The sequence below is a fragment of the Vipera ursinii genome, assembly GCF_947247035.1.
Source record: "Vipera ursinii genome assembly, chromosome: 1".
Lineage (NCBI taxonomy): Eukaryota > Metazoa > Chordata > Lepidosauria > Squamata > Viperidae > Vipera > Vipera ursinii.
The window spans coordinates 251,691,612-251,706,451 of NC_139512.1; the positions used below are offsets into that span (position 1 = coordinate 251,691,612).

The 14,840-nt window shown below is 35.8% G+C and overlaps 1 protein-coding gene across 1 annotated transcript in view; it reads left to right on the forward strand.

Moving 5' to 3' along the window:
* Nucleotides 1-14,840, forward strand: part of PRDM1 (PR/SET domain 1) — a 31,964-nt gene that overhangs the window by 10,447 nt on the left and 6,677 nt on the right. Inside the window, exons 3-4 of the mRNA XM_083349800.1 lie at nucleotides 1,798-1,917; nucleotides 5,421-5,670. Of these exons, the coding sequence (XP_083205926.1) occupies nucleotides 1,798-1,917; nucleotides 5,421-5,670 (370 nt within the window). The remainder of the gene's footprint in view (nucleotides 1-1,797; nucleotides 1,918-5,420; nucleotides 5,671-14,840) is intronic.

Consider the following 14,840-nt stretch of genomic DNA (forward strand, 5'->3'; position numbering starts at 1 on the left):
CTCCCACCCAATCAGAACACACTTGGTCCCCTACCCAATCAGAGCACACCTCCACAGAACACACCCCCTCTGGCAGTTTAAAAAAGAGGAACAAACAGCCACATGCTTCTCCCAGAAGAAGGAAGCTAAAGCCTGATGATGACGGATGGGATTCCGTCGAAACGTTGCGCCTACACCTCTAGTTCTACGCGGGGGAAAACCCGAAAAACCAAGGATCCATATATATATATATATATATATATATATATATATATATATATATACACTTGAGAAAAGGGAGGAGGTACTGTGGTGTTTCAGTTTAATTAATATCCGTATTTTCAAAGTTAAATGCAATGGATCCATAATGCAATTATATCCTTTTATTATTTTATTAGGTATAATGAAACTAGTCAATAGTGTGAGAATAGCATGACTCATTAGCTTGAACTTGAATGTTTACTAAGTCTGTGGAACAAATGTCTTCTTTTCATCCCCCACTTTCCATTTAAGTTACAGACATCAATTTCAAAAAGTCCTTATTCATGGTTCCTGGTTTACAAAGTTACTCTGTTGTTTATATAATATTCAAAGCAAATTAAAATTTAGCGGGCTTAGTGGAGGAGGCAAGAGGAAGGGAGGAAATCCCCAGTATGTAAGAAGATACTCAAATAGTCCATTATATAATTAGTGGCAAAGAGGAACTTGTATAGCCAATATATTTTACACTATAAAGCTATGGGTCCACAATAAGCATATGAGAGGTTTTATAAGTGGTTGTCCCTTAATAAGTACTGTTTCAGATTATAATGTACATCTGTCTCCCTATGTAGGTACAAGGATTCTAATGTAAGCTGGTAAGGTACAAATAGTCTCAACTTACAAGCATTCGTTTAGCAACCATTCTAAATAACAACAGCAGTGAAAAAAGTGACTTACAGTTAAGACCATCAACCCATGATCAAACTTTGTAACATGGGGTCATGTGAACACCATTTGCAACCCAGCAAGTAAAGTCAATGGAGGAAGCAGGATTCATTTGATGACTGCATGATTAATTTACAACTGAATTTTGATCATATGACTGTGGGGATGCTGCAACGGTTGTAACTCTGAAAAACGGTCATAAGTCATGTTTTTCGGTGCTTCAGTGTAACTTTGAAAAATCGCTGAATGGATGATTATAAGCTGAGGACAACCTGCACAAACCTTTCTGTAAATATATCGCTCTCAAAATGTGGCTTTCATGGCACATGTATTCCTGCCAACACCCCTGCAAGCCCCACCCAAAATGCCATGTGCTGTTCACACTTATCTGGCCAATGGCATGAAGGTTTTCCCCCTTTAGTGAAGTCAGGACACAACATCGTAACTTCAAACAGTCACTAAATGATGGTCATTAAGCAAGAACTAGAACACACAGTCTTTCAGTTTCTAGTCCACTAGACCAAACTGGATTTGTGGTGTATTTTTCAAAGTGAATTTATTGTAATTTAGTTATGTGATATGAATTATACCTAATTTGAATCCTATACTGCTACTTCTAAATATTTCCACAAAAACAGAGTAAAATATTCTTTATGAATATTATTCATATTTTAAGTACTTCCTCCTACAACAATAAGTGTCAACTCACTGCTGAAATATGTTATTCTAAATACAGAAGGGGAATATGCAGTTCATAGTAATACAGCAAACAGGCAAACAATAAGTATAATTGCCTTTTGAATCACAGTATTTTATACCAGTGTATTGTTTTAAACTCTGCATTTTTTCAATGCATTTATTCTTAACATAATCCAACTCCTTTTCTTTCAGGTTATTGGAGTTATTAGCAAAGATATTATCCCCAAAGGAACACGCTTTGGACCATTGGTTGGTGAGATCTATACCAGTGACACCGTTCCTAAGGATGCAAGTAGAAAATATTTCTGGAGGGTAAGCAAGGAAAATAACTTTATATAAAAGTATTACACAATATTAAAGGTGTTATCAGTGAAACAATGTTGTCATTATTTGAACTGCATGAGCTAAATTGATGAATTAGCAGTATAGTCCTATTTAGTAATCATATGACTATGGTCCCATGCTTAGGAGAATAGAACAGCCAACAGTAATCCTTTTGCATCTTGATTACTCTGACCCACCAACTTTTAGGAGGAAAGACTAAAATTGCGATATATATCATAGAGCAGTTTCGCTCAGACATCCTCCTCTAAAACGTGATGGTTACTATCAAAATCAGGAGATTAATCTCACAAATGTGATGTTATTCTTTCTGCTCACAGGATGGAGGGAATTTAAGACAAATACTTAAATTAGTGCTTATAGTAACTGAGTTACTACAGTGTTAACTAACCAAATGAAGACAACACATTTTTTTGACTAATCATTCTACAATGCATGTACCTGAAACTTAAAAAAAAACACTAGGTTGTTGATATTATGAGAATTTTTGCTAATTGATCATTTTTTGCTGAGCTAGATGTCTTATGCTACATGTACCATGATAAAACTTAGGCAAGATGACATCTCACAGCTTCAGTTCCTCATTTGAGAAACAAAAGTGATTCTTTCCATACAGTTGCTGTAAGACAGGGGTCTTCAAACTTGGTCCTTTTATGACTTGTGGACTTCAACTCCCAGAATTCCTCAGCTAGCGTTCCTAAAAGTCATAAAAGGGCCAAGTTTGAAGAACCCTGGGTTAAGATATGATTGAAACTGTGGAAGAAAAAAAAGTCAGTGATACAATATTTCATGCCCTAGTAATCAAGTCTTCTTCCTTCCAAATCTCATAATTTATGACAAATTTAGTTCATCTTATGTCATCGGTATTTCTACTTCAGGATTAGGGTGCAAGAAGTTTATTTATCTTAAATTATTGGAAGGTGATAAGAAGTGGGTATGCTACAGTGTCTGCTTGCTTCATTGCAATACTGCATTACAAAAACAGAATAACAGAGATGGAAGCTCTTGCAATTTACAAAGCTTGCAATTTAAGGCCATGTCATCTTTGCTTCCCTATGTAAGTTACCCATTTGGAAGACACAGTAGAAACATCTGTTTTGGCCATTTGTTCTCGTTCACTTTTAGTTGTTCAATAAGGCAGATGTGTCATCAGCCTAGATACTTGAATCTTTATAATTTTTCAGATTTTCATCATGGGGAAAAATAAGCATGCTTGTCTTCAGAATAATTGTTAGGAAAGAGGACAGCCTGGGCCACCTCAATGTATCATACTACAATTTTTTTGATCCACTTTGGCTAGCGACAATGGGGACTTTAGTCTGACACATCTGCAGGGAAACAGCTTAGGAAAGTCTGCAGTTGAGCCCTGCAATTATTCAGCAACTCTTGGAAAAGGATTCTGACTACCTAACAGGATGTGACACAACTAGCATCACACACGTTACACACATTACAGTACTTGCATTTTGAAAAATCTTGATAAGTACTGGGGTTGAATCTTTTGATTCACGGTGCCTGGGATTCTTAGAAAAGGTTCTTTCCTCAGTGCCTGAAAACAGCCGTGTAGATGCAAAGGAAGCTGAAAGATAATTTCCAGCATGTCATGTAAAAAGACATGTCTGGCAGGAACAGAAATATCTCATTTGGGTTCCATAAAGTTTATATCATTTAGAAAGAAAAAGAATATGTTGTGCAAGTGTCAAGGTGATGTCATTTCTTGTAATTGTAGCAGTATGACTCAGCACATTTTAACCCCGTTTGATCCATGACGATTAGATGAGGCAGCAGAATAGAGTTTTACAGCAGTCTCGCTGTGCAGCATGTGTGTAGTGATAAAGCATACAATAAATTATGTTAGCTTTGGAATGTGACTGGGAGATCTTTCCTTTAAATTTGAAAAGTGGGGTCTTCCCTGTAGCATATCCCTGGAACTGCTGAGTTCCTGGAAGTTTGCAAATCGGAGCTAATAAGGTTTTTTTTTTTAAGAGCATAATTCTTGAGTCTTTGTTCCATCTTTCTCATAACAAAAACACCGCAAAATCTCTCAGGCTTCTTTGATGAGGCCACATGTATTTCCTCGGCCTCAAATGACAGGAAGTAAGAAAGTGATTCTGGTGTTTACTGTTTGTGTTAAAAGCCCGGCTTTGTTGCTACTTCATTTTTTTTTAATGACTTCTCAGTATATTCTTACATCAAACAGCATTCAAACAAAAATGCCTGTAAAAAAAACACAGGAGGAACTGAAGCGGTTTTTACATTTTGACATGAGCAACCTAAACTCAAATCCTTTCTTAGCCATGACATTTCAACTGAGTGTCCTTCTGGAAATCACCTGATTAATTTACCTCAGGTCTAACTGTTGAGATAAAAATGAAACTAGGAGTATATATTTGCCATTTGCCCAAAACCCATGGGAGTAAGACAAAAAAGAATGAAGTATTTCTCAATGGAAATATATAAAAACCTTTTTGGTTCCAGTTAATAACCTTTTCCCCCTCAGTGGTAACTTTCAAATAATTGCTTCAGAGAGCAACAGTTGTTCAGTGTATGACTTAAGTTTCAGCAGGAACTTTCTTTGCTCATTTTCATAATCACAGAGGCACTTTGAAAAGAAGCATGCCTCAAAATCCCATTATTTGTTGTGTCACCTGCTGCAGAATTATATTTTCCTAAACATTCTTATTTAGAAAAGAAAGCAATCCACTTACAATTAGATCAAACTTGCCTCCAAATTTCTATTTGGTTATATATAAAGTAAAGGTAAAGGTTCCCCCGCACGTGCGTGCTAGTCGTTTCCAACTCTAGGGGCCGGTGCTCATCTCCGTTTCAAAGCCGAAGAGCCAGCGCTTGTCCGAGGACGTCTCCGTGGTCATGTGGTTATATACCTACTAGTATAATTCACTTTACTCCACCCAGTTTTTGTACAAAAGGGCTGCCTTCTAAATATGATCTAGTGCTAAGATAGGACTTGTGGGGTATCTGAATAAATCTGGTGTATTCATAAATCTGTGGTGATGGTGGGAAATCAAAGAGAAAGAGAAAGGCAGAAGAGATAAGAAAAATATTTGACTGGAACATAATTAAGTGAATGGGCCTTTGCAACAGTGACTCATAGCATCTCTACAGAGATATAATCAATTTTAAGTGAATACCTTTTTTTTACAAGACTTAGGTAGAGTAAGCAGAAATATTGAATATACTTTTTTTTACAAGACTTAGGTAGAGTAAGCAGAAATATTTAATATTTATAGTTTAATTGAAAACTCCACAACAAAACTAAGCAGTAACTACAAAAGGATAAAAAAAACATTTAATCTGGACCAAATACTGTTTGGGGGTTTTCCTACATTTGTGATAATCTTATTAAATAGGAAGAGGATTTTTTATATATAAATAATATATTTAACTGTCATTATGACTTTATCATTTCTATATTCCATACATATATATATATATCTCGTTCCTTTCCTTAGATCTATTCTGGTGGTGAATTTCTCCATTTCATTGATGGATTTAATGAAGAAAAAAGCAATTGGATGCGTTATGTGAATCCAGCACATTCTGTTCAGGAGCAGAACTTGGCTGCATGTCAGAATGGCATGAACATCTACTTCTACACCATCAAGCCTATTCCTCCTGGCCAGGAGTTGCTTGTATGGTATTGTCAGGACTTTGCAGATAGATTGCATTATCCTTCCACTGGAGACTTGGTGATGTTGAATAGTAAGTAATTTAGATTTACTCCTTGCAAAGAAATATCTTTTGTCAGAGGAATGTTGATCATGGATATGAATCATCATATGAATGATGAACCTCGAGGTTCAAATATGATTGCGGGAGAAGACATTTTAAACAGGAAACATTCTTTTCTTAATTAAAAACATAACTCAGCATAACCCCATTTAAGGAGACAAAAATGTAGCTATACTTTTGGCTGAACATCCTGTTATGAGGCTGTTTCAGAGCTTAATCTGAATGTTCATGCACTGTTGTTGATATTGTGTTTATACTAATAACCCTAATCCTAGCCAAGTGGGGAGAGGAAAACTCAACCTTATGATAAAGCCACAGGTTAAAAATGACAAAGAAAAGAATGCCGTTCCAAAATCTCGATGGCAGGAATTCAAGTTCCTGGGGATGTTTATATGAATATCATTACAAGACCGGTAGTTTTTCATAATTTTCATGGTAGGTTTATTTGCTCAGAAAATTCACCTAATATTTGAAGGGGCTGATATAATTCTTTTATGAATAAAACACAACATTTTCACTTAATATAAATTTTTGCAATCTCCTGAATTCACATCCATCTATATTTTTATGTTAGTTATTGCTTTGTATCACAAAATTTTATAATTGCTCTCTTAACAAAAACACTCAATCTTTTCATGCATGAACAAAAAAATTCTATAGATCACAATCCCAATGCATATCTGAGGTGAAATAAATTTCACTGAATGTGGTGGGACTTACTGCTGAACAGAGAAGGATTAGTTTGTTAATATTTTCAAACTGTGCAGGTAGAATTTGGTTTCAATGTTGGTTCAGTGAAAATATTTTTACTTCCATTATTTAGCAACCACATCACTTAGCAACCAATTTGCCAGTCCCAATTGTAGTCTCTAAGCAAGGTCTTCCTGTACAAAGAAATACCAGGGCTATAGAATAAACTGGGAAATAAAAAAAATAATCCTAGAAAAGTGCAGTGGAACTCACTTCAAGGAAAAAGGAAAATATTTACTTACTTAGGAAGTTGGGCACAAATTAAAAATCCATTCTTTTTGTTAATGTAGTATAGTAAATAAATCTGTGTAAGGTTGCTACAACAATCAAAGAAATTGCTGGTTAAGATTGAAAAACATTCTTGGAAATTTAAAAATATGCATAAAAAGATTATTTTGACACACATAGACTCTCCCTGAATCATGTTGCTTATCACCTTTGTAGCTCACATGTTCTGTCTCCAGTGTAGAAGCTTTATAAACTAATGAAGTGAAGAGTTTTTAACTTGTTATATTGATTTTAAGTATTGTAAACTGCCTAGGGTTATATTTGAGTGGCGATCCATAGAAATGGAATACATACATGCATACATATATACATACATACATACATACATACATACATACTGTCATATAAAAGAGCATCCTTACTTAAAAGCAGGATCCAAATAGCATCTATTTTCAAATAGGATAATTTAAGTCAGGTACATTTGCATCTGGCTCTGTATAAAATTGCTGTCTACCATGATAATGGCAAGCAGTATGAACCATTTTACTGAACTTAAATTTGGAATTCTGGCTAACTGAAATCCATCCCCAACTTTAGGTTTTCATGTCTTCATCTTTTCCTTCTTATATTATTTCTCCTGTAACTCTCCATTTCTGGGCTACTGTGTCCTAGGAACATAAATAGATTATTACAAGTATATTCTCAAACTATGTCTATATTTTTGTTTTATAACAATTTGTGCCGAAAAGGGGCTTCCTAAGCATTCAGATAAAAATAGTTGTACTCTGTTCATCATGCACTGTTTATTGTTTGATGTTATGAAATTGTAAGAATCACATAACTGTCCATGGTGTTGATTTAAATTATTACAAATTCAGTAAAGTAGCATAGGAATGCATAAGATAGAGACTTCCAGTTCCACCCTGTAGCGACACGGCTGAGGGAGGCCCTGCCAGGGGACCTTAAATGGGTCAAAAGTCACCCTGGAGAGGCGACAAAGAAGGAGGAGCACTCAGATGATCGCGGAACAATGGAGGTCAATCCACTCAATCTGGGGGAAGCCCTCCAACCCAACAGGAGAAAGGCTAGCTGCACATCAGTGTCTAGCCCAAGATACTAGCAACCAAAGTACAAACCAGAACAACAGTGAACAGCATACTTGAAACTGGGTGAGAATATCGACCTCTCTTCTACTCTGTAACTGATTCCTTGGAAAAGAGCCCCAAAGCAAGAAATCCTCCGAAAGTGAGGGAGGGGACTAAATCCCCACCCCTCCATAGATGGAAGTGGCAAATTAATTTCCAAGGGGGAAAGAAATATACTGAAATGAAATTAATAACACTATAGTCTGTATCAGTCTGAAAATTAAGAAAACCATTAAGATTTTAGGATGCCCAGAAACAAAGAATAATCTGTTCCCTTGAACTTTAATAACCTCCAGCTAAATAGAAAACAGCTGGGAACAAAGAAAGAAAACATACTGGGCCATTTTTTAAGCTTAAAAAATGCCTGCAGAAAAAGAAAACTTTAACTGTTATCTAAGCTCAAGAATTGTTTGCAGAAAAAGAAAAACTTTGACTCTTGGCTAATCTTCTAGGGGGGAATTTACTAGAAGGCTTCAAGGTGGCTAAACATTCTGGATTGCAGCTCTGATTGGTTAATAATTGACCTTTGAATAGAAACATTGTTATAAAATACTGCTTTCACTGATGCCTTGACAATTGGAAATGTATTGGATTACAAAAACCGTATATAAAGATAAGAAGTATATGATTTGGTTGTTTGGATTTTGAGATTGGCTGGTTTGATAAGGCTAACTACAGAGACTATGGTACTGGTGAAAGACTATTTGGAGGGGAAAATGAAATGGATATTGCATATTTTATCTAAAAGGGACAGGAAACTACACCTAATATAACCTTCTGAAGGATCTAGCCTGGAACATCAGAGATATGCAGGAGTAATACTTCAAGACAAAAGTACTTTTCAGGAGGAAATGTATGCAATAATATGACAGATTCAAATGACAATAGTATCAAACCATGATGAGATCAAAAACAACTTTGATGACATAAATGAGCACATCTTCAATCTAAACTTACAATTAAAAAACTCAGCAAAGCATAATAAAGAATGAACAAATAAATTAGATAACAAAACACAAACTAGAAGAAAGTAACTTAAATAGGGAAGCTAGAAATGAAGAGAACTACAGCTTAACACAAACAGAAAAAAAAATCTACAAGACTTTACCACGACAATGAAAATCCATCAGGACTTCAAAACAAATTCAAGGATAAGAAAGAAGATTTAACAAAATGGATTATAGAGCTGCCAGGTAAATCTTCAGAGTCTGGGAGACAAAAAGCATATATTCTACTCAACTTGCCCTTCTCACTCCCTCACTTACAAAAATACAGGAACCTTCCTGACAAGCGGACTATACTAACTTGGAAAACTATTTGGCAAAAGAAGAAGGTTAGAGTTAGACTTAAGAGATATGATTCAACTTACCAGATGGAGTACTACATGATTAAACAGAGGAATGCTGTAGATATAATTTACTTGGACTTCAGTAAGGCATTTGATAAAGTAGATCACAACCTACTACTTGATAAGATAGAAAAATGTGGGGTAGATAGCATCACCACCAGATGGATTCGTAGCTGGCTGACAAGCCATACTCAGTGTATGGTCCTCAATGGAACTGCATCTACATGGAAGGAAATGTGTAGTGGGGTGCCCAGTGCTCTTCAACATCTTCATCAACGATTTGGGGAACTCATCAAATTTGCAGACAACACCAAGCTGGCATAAATAGCCAATATTCCAGAAGATAGGCTTAAAATACAGGAGGATCTGGACAGACTCGAACACTGGGCACTATCTAACAGAATGAAATTCAATGATGAAAAAGTAAGGTTCTACATTTAGGCAGGAAAAATCAAATGCACAGGTATAGTATAGGTGGTACCTTGCTCAATAGTAGTAACTGTGAGAGGGATCTCAGAGTACTAGTGGACAATCACTTAAATATGAGTCAGCAGTGTGCTGCAGCTGCCAAAAAAGCCAACATAGTGCTAGGCTGCATTAACAGAGGGATAGAATCAAGATCACGTAAAGTACTAATACCACTTTACAATGCCTTGGTAAGGCCACACCTGGAATACTGCATCCAGTTTTGGTCACCATGATGTAAAAAAGATGTTGAGACTCTAGAAAGGGTACAGAGAAGAGCAACAAAGATGATTGGGGGCTTGGGGCCTAAAACATATAGGGAACGGTTGATAGCATTGGGTATGTCTAGTTTAATGAAGAGAAGGAGGAGGGGTGACATGATAGCAGTCTTCCAGTATCTCAGGGGTTGCCACAAAGAAGAGGGAGTCAAGCTATTCTCCAAAGCACCTGAAGGCAGGACAAGAAGCAATGGATGGAAACTAAGGAGAGAGGCAACCTAGAACTAAGGGGAAACTTCCTGACAGTTAGAACAACTAACCAGTGGAACAACCTGCCTCCAGAAGTGGTGAATGCTCCAACACTGGAAGTTTTTAAGAAGAGACTGGACAGCCATTTGTCTGAAATGGTATAGGGTTTCCTGCCTGAGCAGGGGGTTGGATTAGATGATCTCCAAGGTCCCTTCCTTATTATTATTATTATTATTATTATTATTATTATTATTATTATTATTATTATTATTATTATTATTATTATTATTATTATTATTGCCTTTACATAAATTTGTGATGTCAGAAACACTGGATTTCTGGCTGCTGTAGTAAAAAAAGATATATAATAGAGCTTGTCATGTATTCCACAAATGAGCAGAGAAAATGAATAGGAGTTTGCTTCATCTTAATTTTGAGAAAAAATTAAAGTGATGTAACATTTAGGAAAATAATCACCTAAGTAAAAACATACATGTAGGTTTTCTTGGTGATAATATAGATGCAGTTTTCTTTGTTGCTTTCTGGGATATCATTTTTTTTTCTTTTGACTTCTTGCAGCCCTGAGGTTATGAGGTAATTTGTCATCCAAGTTCAAATCAAGGTGTGCTTAGGTTTTGAGGAATTAGCTAAGGTGCAGAGGAAATATTACAGAGATTTATAATAGTTAGCATGTTAACATGCTAAATTCTGTAGCTTAAAATCTTTTTTTATAGCAGAACTGAAGTGTATCTGATGAAATTGGTTAGCAGTAGATTCAGATTAAAACACATTTATATAATATAATTAATTTATATAAATCTCAGGCATAAGATGTGGTTGTCACTAACGTTGACTGATTTTAAAAGGGATTTAATATATATATTAATGGAGGACCAACCTATTTGTGAATCTGTCACTTTCTGGGAAGGAACAGCAGAAAAGCTTTTCATTCTCATGGCCTAATAATGATCTTCTCAATATGTGACTGAAAAGGATGTTGGACTAAATGGATCGTTTCTTCTAGTTCAGCTGGATACACACACACACACACACACACACACACACACACACAGGGCTTTTTTTGTCATAGAACGCTCAGAACGGAGTTCCGGCAGCTTTTTTGGATGGAACCTTGTATGACATGTGTGAGTTCCAGCACCTTTTTCTTTGACAATAAAAGCACTGCATACATACACAGCTGAACTAGAAGAAAAGATCCATTTATATACGTGTGTGTGTGTGTGTGTGTGTGTATTCAGATCTCTACTTATCAAGCAAATGGGAAGTCATTGAAACATTTTGCTTGTTTGTTTAATCCATCTTCTTATTTTTATAAATAATTCAAGGTGGTGAACATACACAATACTCCTTAATCTTCTTATTTTTCCTCACAACAGTCCTGTGAGGTGGTTTGGGCTGAAAGAGAGTGATTGTCTAATGTCACCAGTTGGCTTTCAGAGTCAAGGTGGGACTAGAAGTCGCATCTCTTGGTTTCTAACATGGTGCCTTAGCCATTGGACTAAATGCTCATTGGTCAAAATTTTCCTTAGAGGAAGGGAAGGATGATAAATAAAATAAAAGATGCAAAATTATAGTAGTGCTAGATTTATTGCTTATTGTCTTTGCCATATTAAAGGTGAAACAGCAGCATGTAAATGTATATGGTTAAACTGATCACATGATAATTGACTGGTATTATCACTTAACATTATAAAATACAAATATCAATCATGCACATATTACGGGTGAGTTTTCAAAGCAGTAGCAAATCTTTGTTCTCCCATCATAATCAGGAGATTAATGGGTTTATTCTGGAGTTAGGAAAAAACACATTTAGAAATAAAATTTGAACTAATGAAATTTTAAATAATAACCTTCATTCTAGCATCTGTGTGCGTGGTGGGGAGGGGAAGTAGAACTTCGAGGTTCTCTTCTGGCAAAAGAGCCATTTTATTTAAAACAAAAAGTGAATCAGCATTATTAAAATTAATCACTCAAAATGTTGATCAGCATTTACTCTGGAAATGACACTATACACCCACAGCTATTTTTTGAGGTCTCGGGAGAAAGAATTAAAATGTCTCAGGCAGCTAATAGCATTACAAATGAGAAGGATTTTGCAACCAGATGTGAAGAAAACTTAATTCACTCTTTATTTGCATTTCTTTTTTCACTAACCAGTGCATGGCTACCAATTTTAATCATACTGCCAGTAATTTATGTCTATATAGGTTGAATTTACTGCCATTCATTTATATGATTATTTTAATGCAGTTTCTGTGTTTCTATGTTTTTTGTCTATGGATGATTATATAATATTACCCTGTATTAAAGTTTACATGCAGAGAGATGCTTGAATGAATTTTTTTTACTGGCATATGAATCAACTGGCATATGAATCTGATTTCCCAATCTGCTCACTGTCAGAAGGATATCAAATAAGTTGTGTGAATCAAAGCTATGTTCAGAGAAATAAAATCCATATGAGGCCGAATAGAGTATGTAGTCTTTTCTACATGGAATCCATGAAGTAAGCTCCTATATTTCAGTCTCTAAAAAGTATGCACACTCAGACAGTATTTTCCTTGGCTCCCTATTATGATTTATCCAATAGCATTATATTTTCCCTTGCCTTTAGTGCTGGATTTATAGAAATAATAAGAGAGTAGAATAAAGTAATATTTAGTTATTCTCTACTTTATTTTCCTCCTCCCAAATGTAAACATGTATTTGGTCACTCCTTATTTTTTTGCTTTGAATGAAGAGCCAATCAATTGAAAGAAACTTTCCTGCCAGCCTCTACCAACATAGCCAATGGATAGGGAGTTCAGAAGAGGTAAAAAGAGGTAAAAGCTAGTTTACACATCACTAAGAAATTAGCTGCCAAGAAATACATACCTGGCAGCCAATCCCAGATCCTTCGTGAGCTGCAAATATGGCACATTTCCTTAGAATCTTTGTCATTCGATACATTCAAAGAAAGTCTATATTAAACATTGAAGAACCTTAAATTTCTTCTTCAGCAGTTACAGAAAGCTGCTACCATGTATATATCCAGCCCTTCCCAACAGAATACACAGGGAGACCTAGGCGAGTCCAGCATAGCAGCCTTAAGGACTATGGGAAGTGCAACAGAAAAGGGATGCCAATCATTGAACAGGTTTCTTCACTTTCAGTTCCAACAATCAGCACAATGAAGTAGCTGAGGCAGTAGGCTAGGAGTAAAGGGGCCCAAGTTCTTCTCTATCGTTGGCCATCAAAGGTCATTGTAAGACTTTGGGCAAATCACTTTCTCTTTCAGCCCAATGTGGCTGACAGCATTGCTGTTTGTGGAAAAAAAATAGGAGGAAGGAGCCTCTGTATGTTACTTTGAGCTCCTATATAAAAGTGAGGAGATAAATAAGTGAATAAAAGATACTCCCTTGTATGCTGTTGCAAGATACAATCCAGTGGCACAGGTTCTTCCATAGCAAAGCACTATACCACTTGCTGTGTTCAGGAAAAGGAAAGCGACCTTTGGAACAAAAAACCAGAAAACCTATAAACATTTCATCCATTTTGGAAGCCAAGATATTCAGAGACTTCTTAAATCAAATGTACTATTGAAGCCAGGGATGTTTCTCCTGGGTTTGATGGAGAAACAAATTTTTAAAAAAATATGGAACTTTGTTTTTATATGTGGCATAGCAGCAAGACTTCTGCATGCCCAGAGATGGAAGAACTCACATACAGCCACAAGGGGAAGAATGGATTATGAAATTAATTGAGTTGGCAGAGACAGTGAAATTGACTGCTTTGATTTGATTGATTGATTGATTGATTGATTGATTGATTGATTGATTTATATACCTCCCTTCTCCCGTAGGACTCAGGGCGGTTCACAAGGTTTTAAAAACAATACGACAAATTACAAAACTTAAAAATCAATTTAAAAGATTATATTGCCCTTGGAATAAAACCCCAATTAAAATACAATTAAAATGCCAATTAATATTCTCAGTCCAGGCCAGAGAGCTCAAAGAGCCAGGTCTTCAGGTCCCGGTGGAATGAGCAAAGGTCAGGGGCAGTCCTAACTAGGAAAAAAAGACTTCCTAGTTGGAAACCAATCTTCGATTTTTTTTTTTGTTTGAAACTGAAATAAATGAATTTTTAACCTTGGGCTTTGATGTCTAGGATGATAGAAGTACCATTTGTTATGGTTTATTCTGTTGAAAGAGTCATTGGTTTTTAGGTTTTTATCTGTATTAAAGAAGTTAACTTTTTAAATAGTTTTTCCTCCTTTGTTTACAACTCCCAATCTTGCATTTTTCTTACTCCCTTTCCTTTCTTCCTAACTCTTTTTTTTTCTTTGCTTCTTTGTATTTTATACCTTTTTGAAACTGAATAAAGTTTAGGAAAATTTTGTGCTAATTGAAAAGGCTTTTAGTTTTAGTTTTTATTACAAATACCGCATTCTCAGGGTGTCTTTTCTTAAAGTTTAAAACAAGAAACCACTTCACACATCATAGCAAAAGCAGGTGTCTATTAAAAATGGTGAATATGAAGAGGCCTACATGTCTTCTTTCCTCACCACATACACACCACAGAAACACTTCAGGGAACTGAGACCAGTCATCACATCCCTCAGTGTCTCAGCATTATATGCGTGGTAGGAAAAAATTATGTAGCTACCTGACACAGCATGTGTGTACCCATATCTGCTGAAGCCACAGTTAAAATAGAGGTACGTTAAAAGTA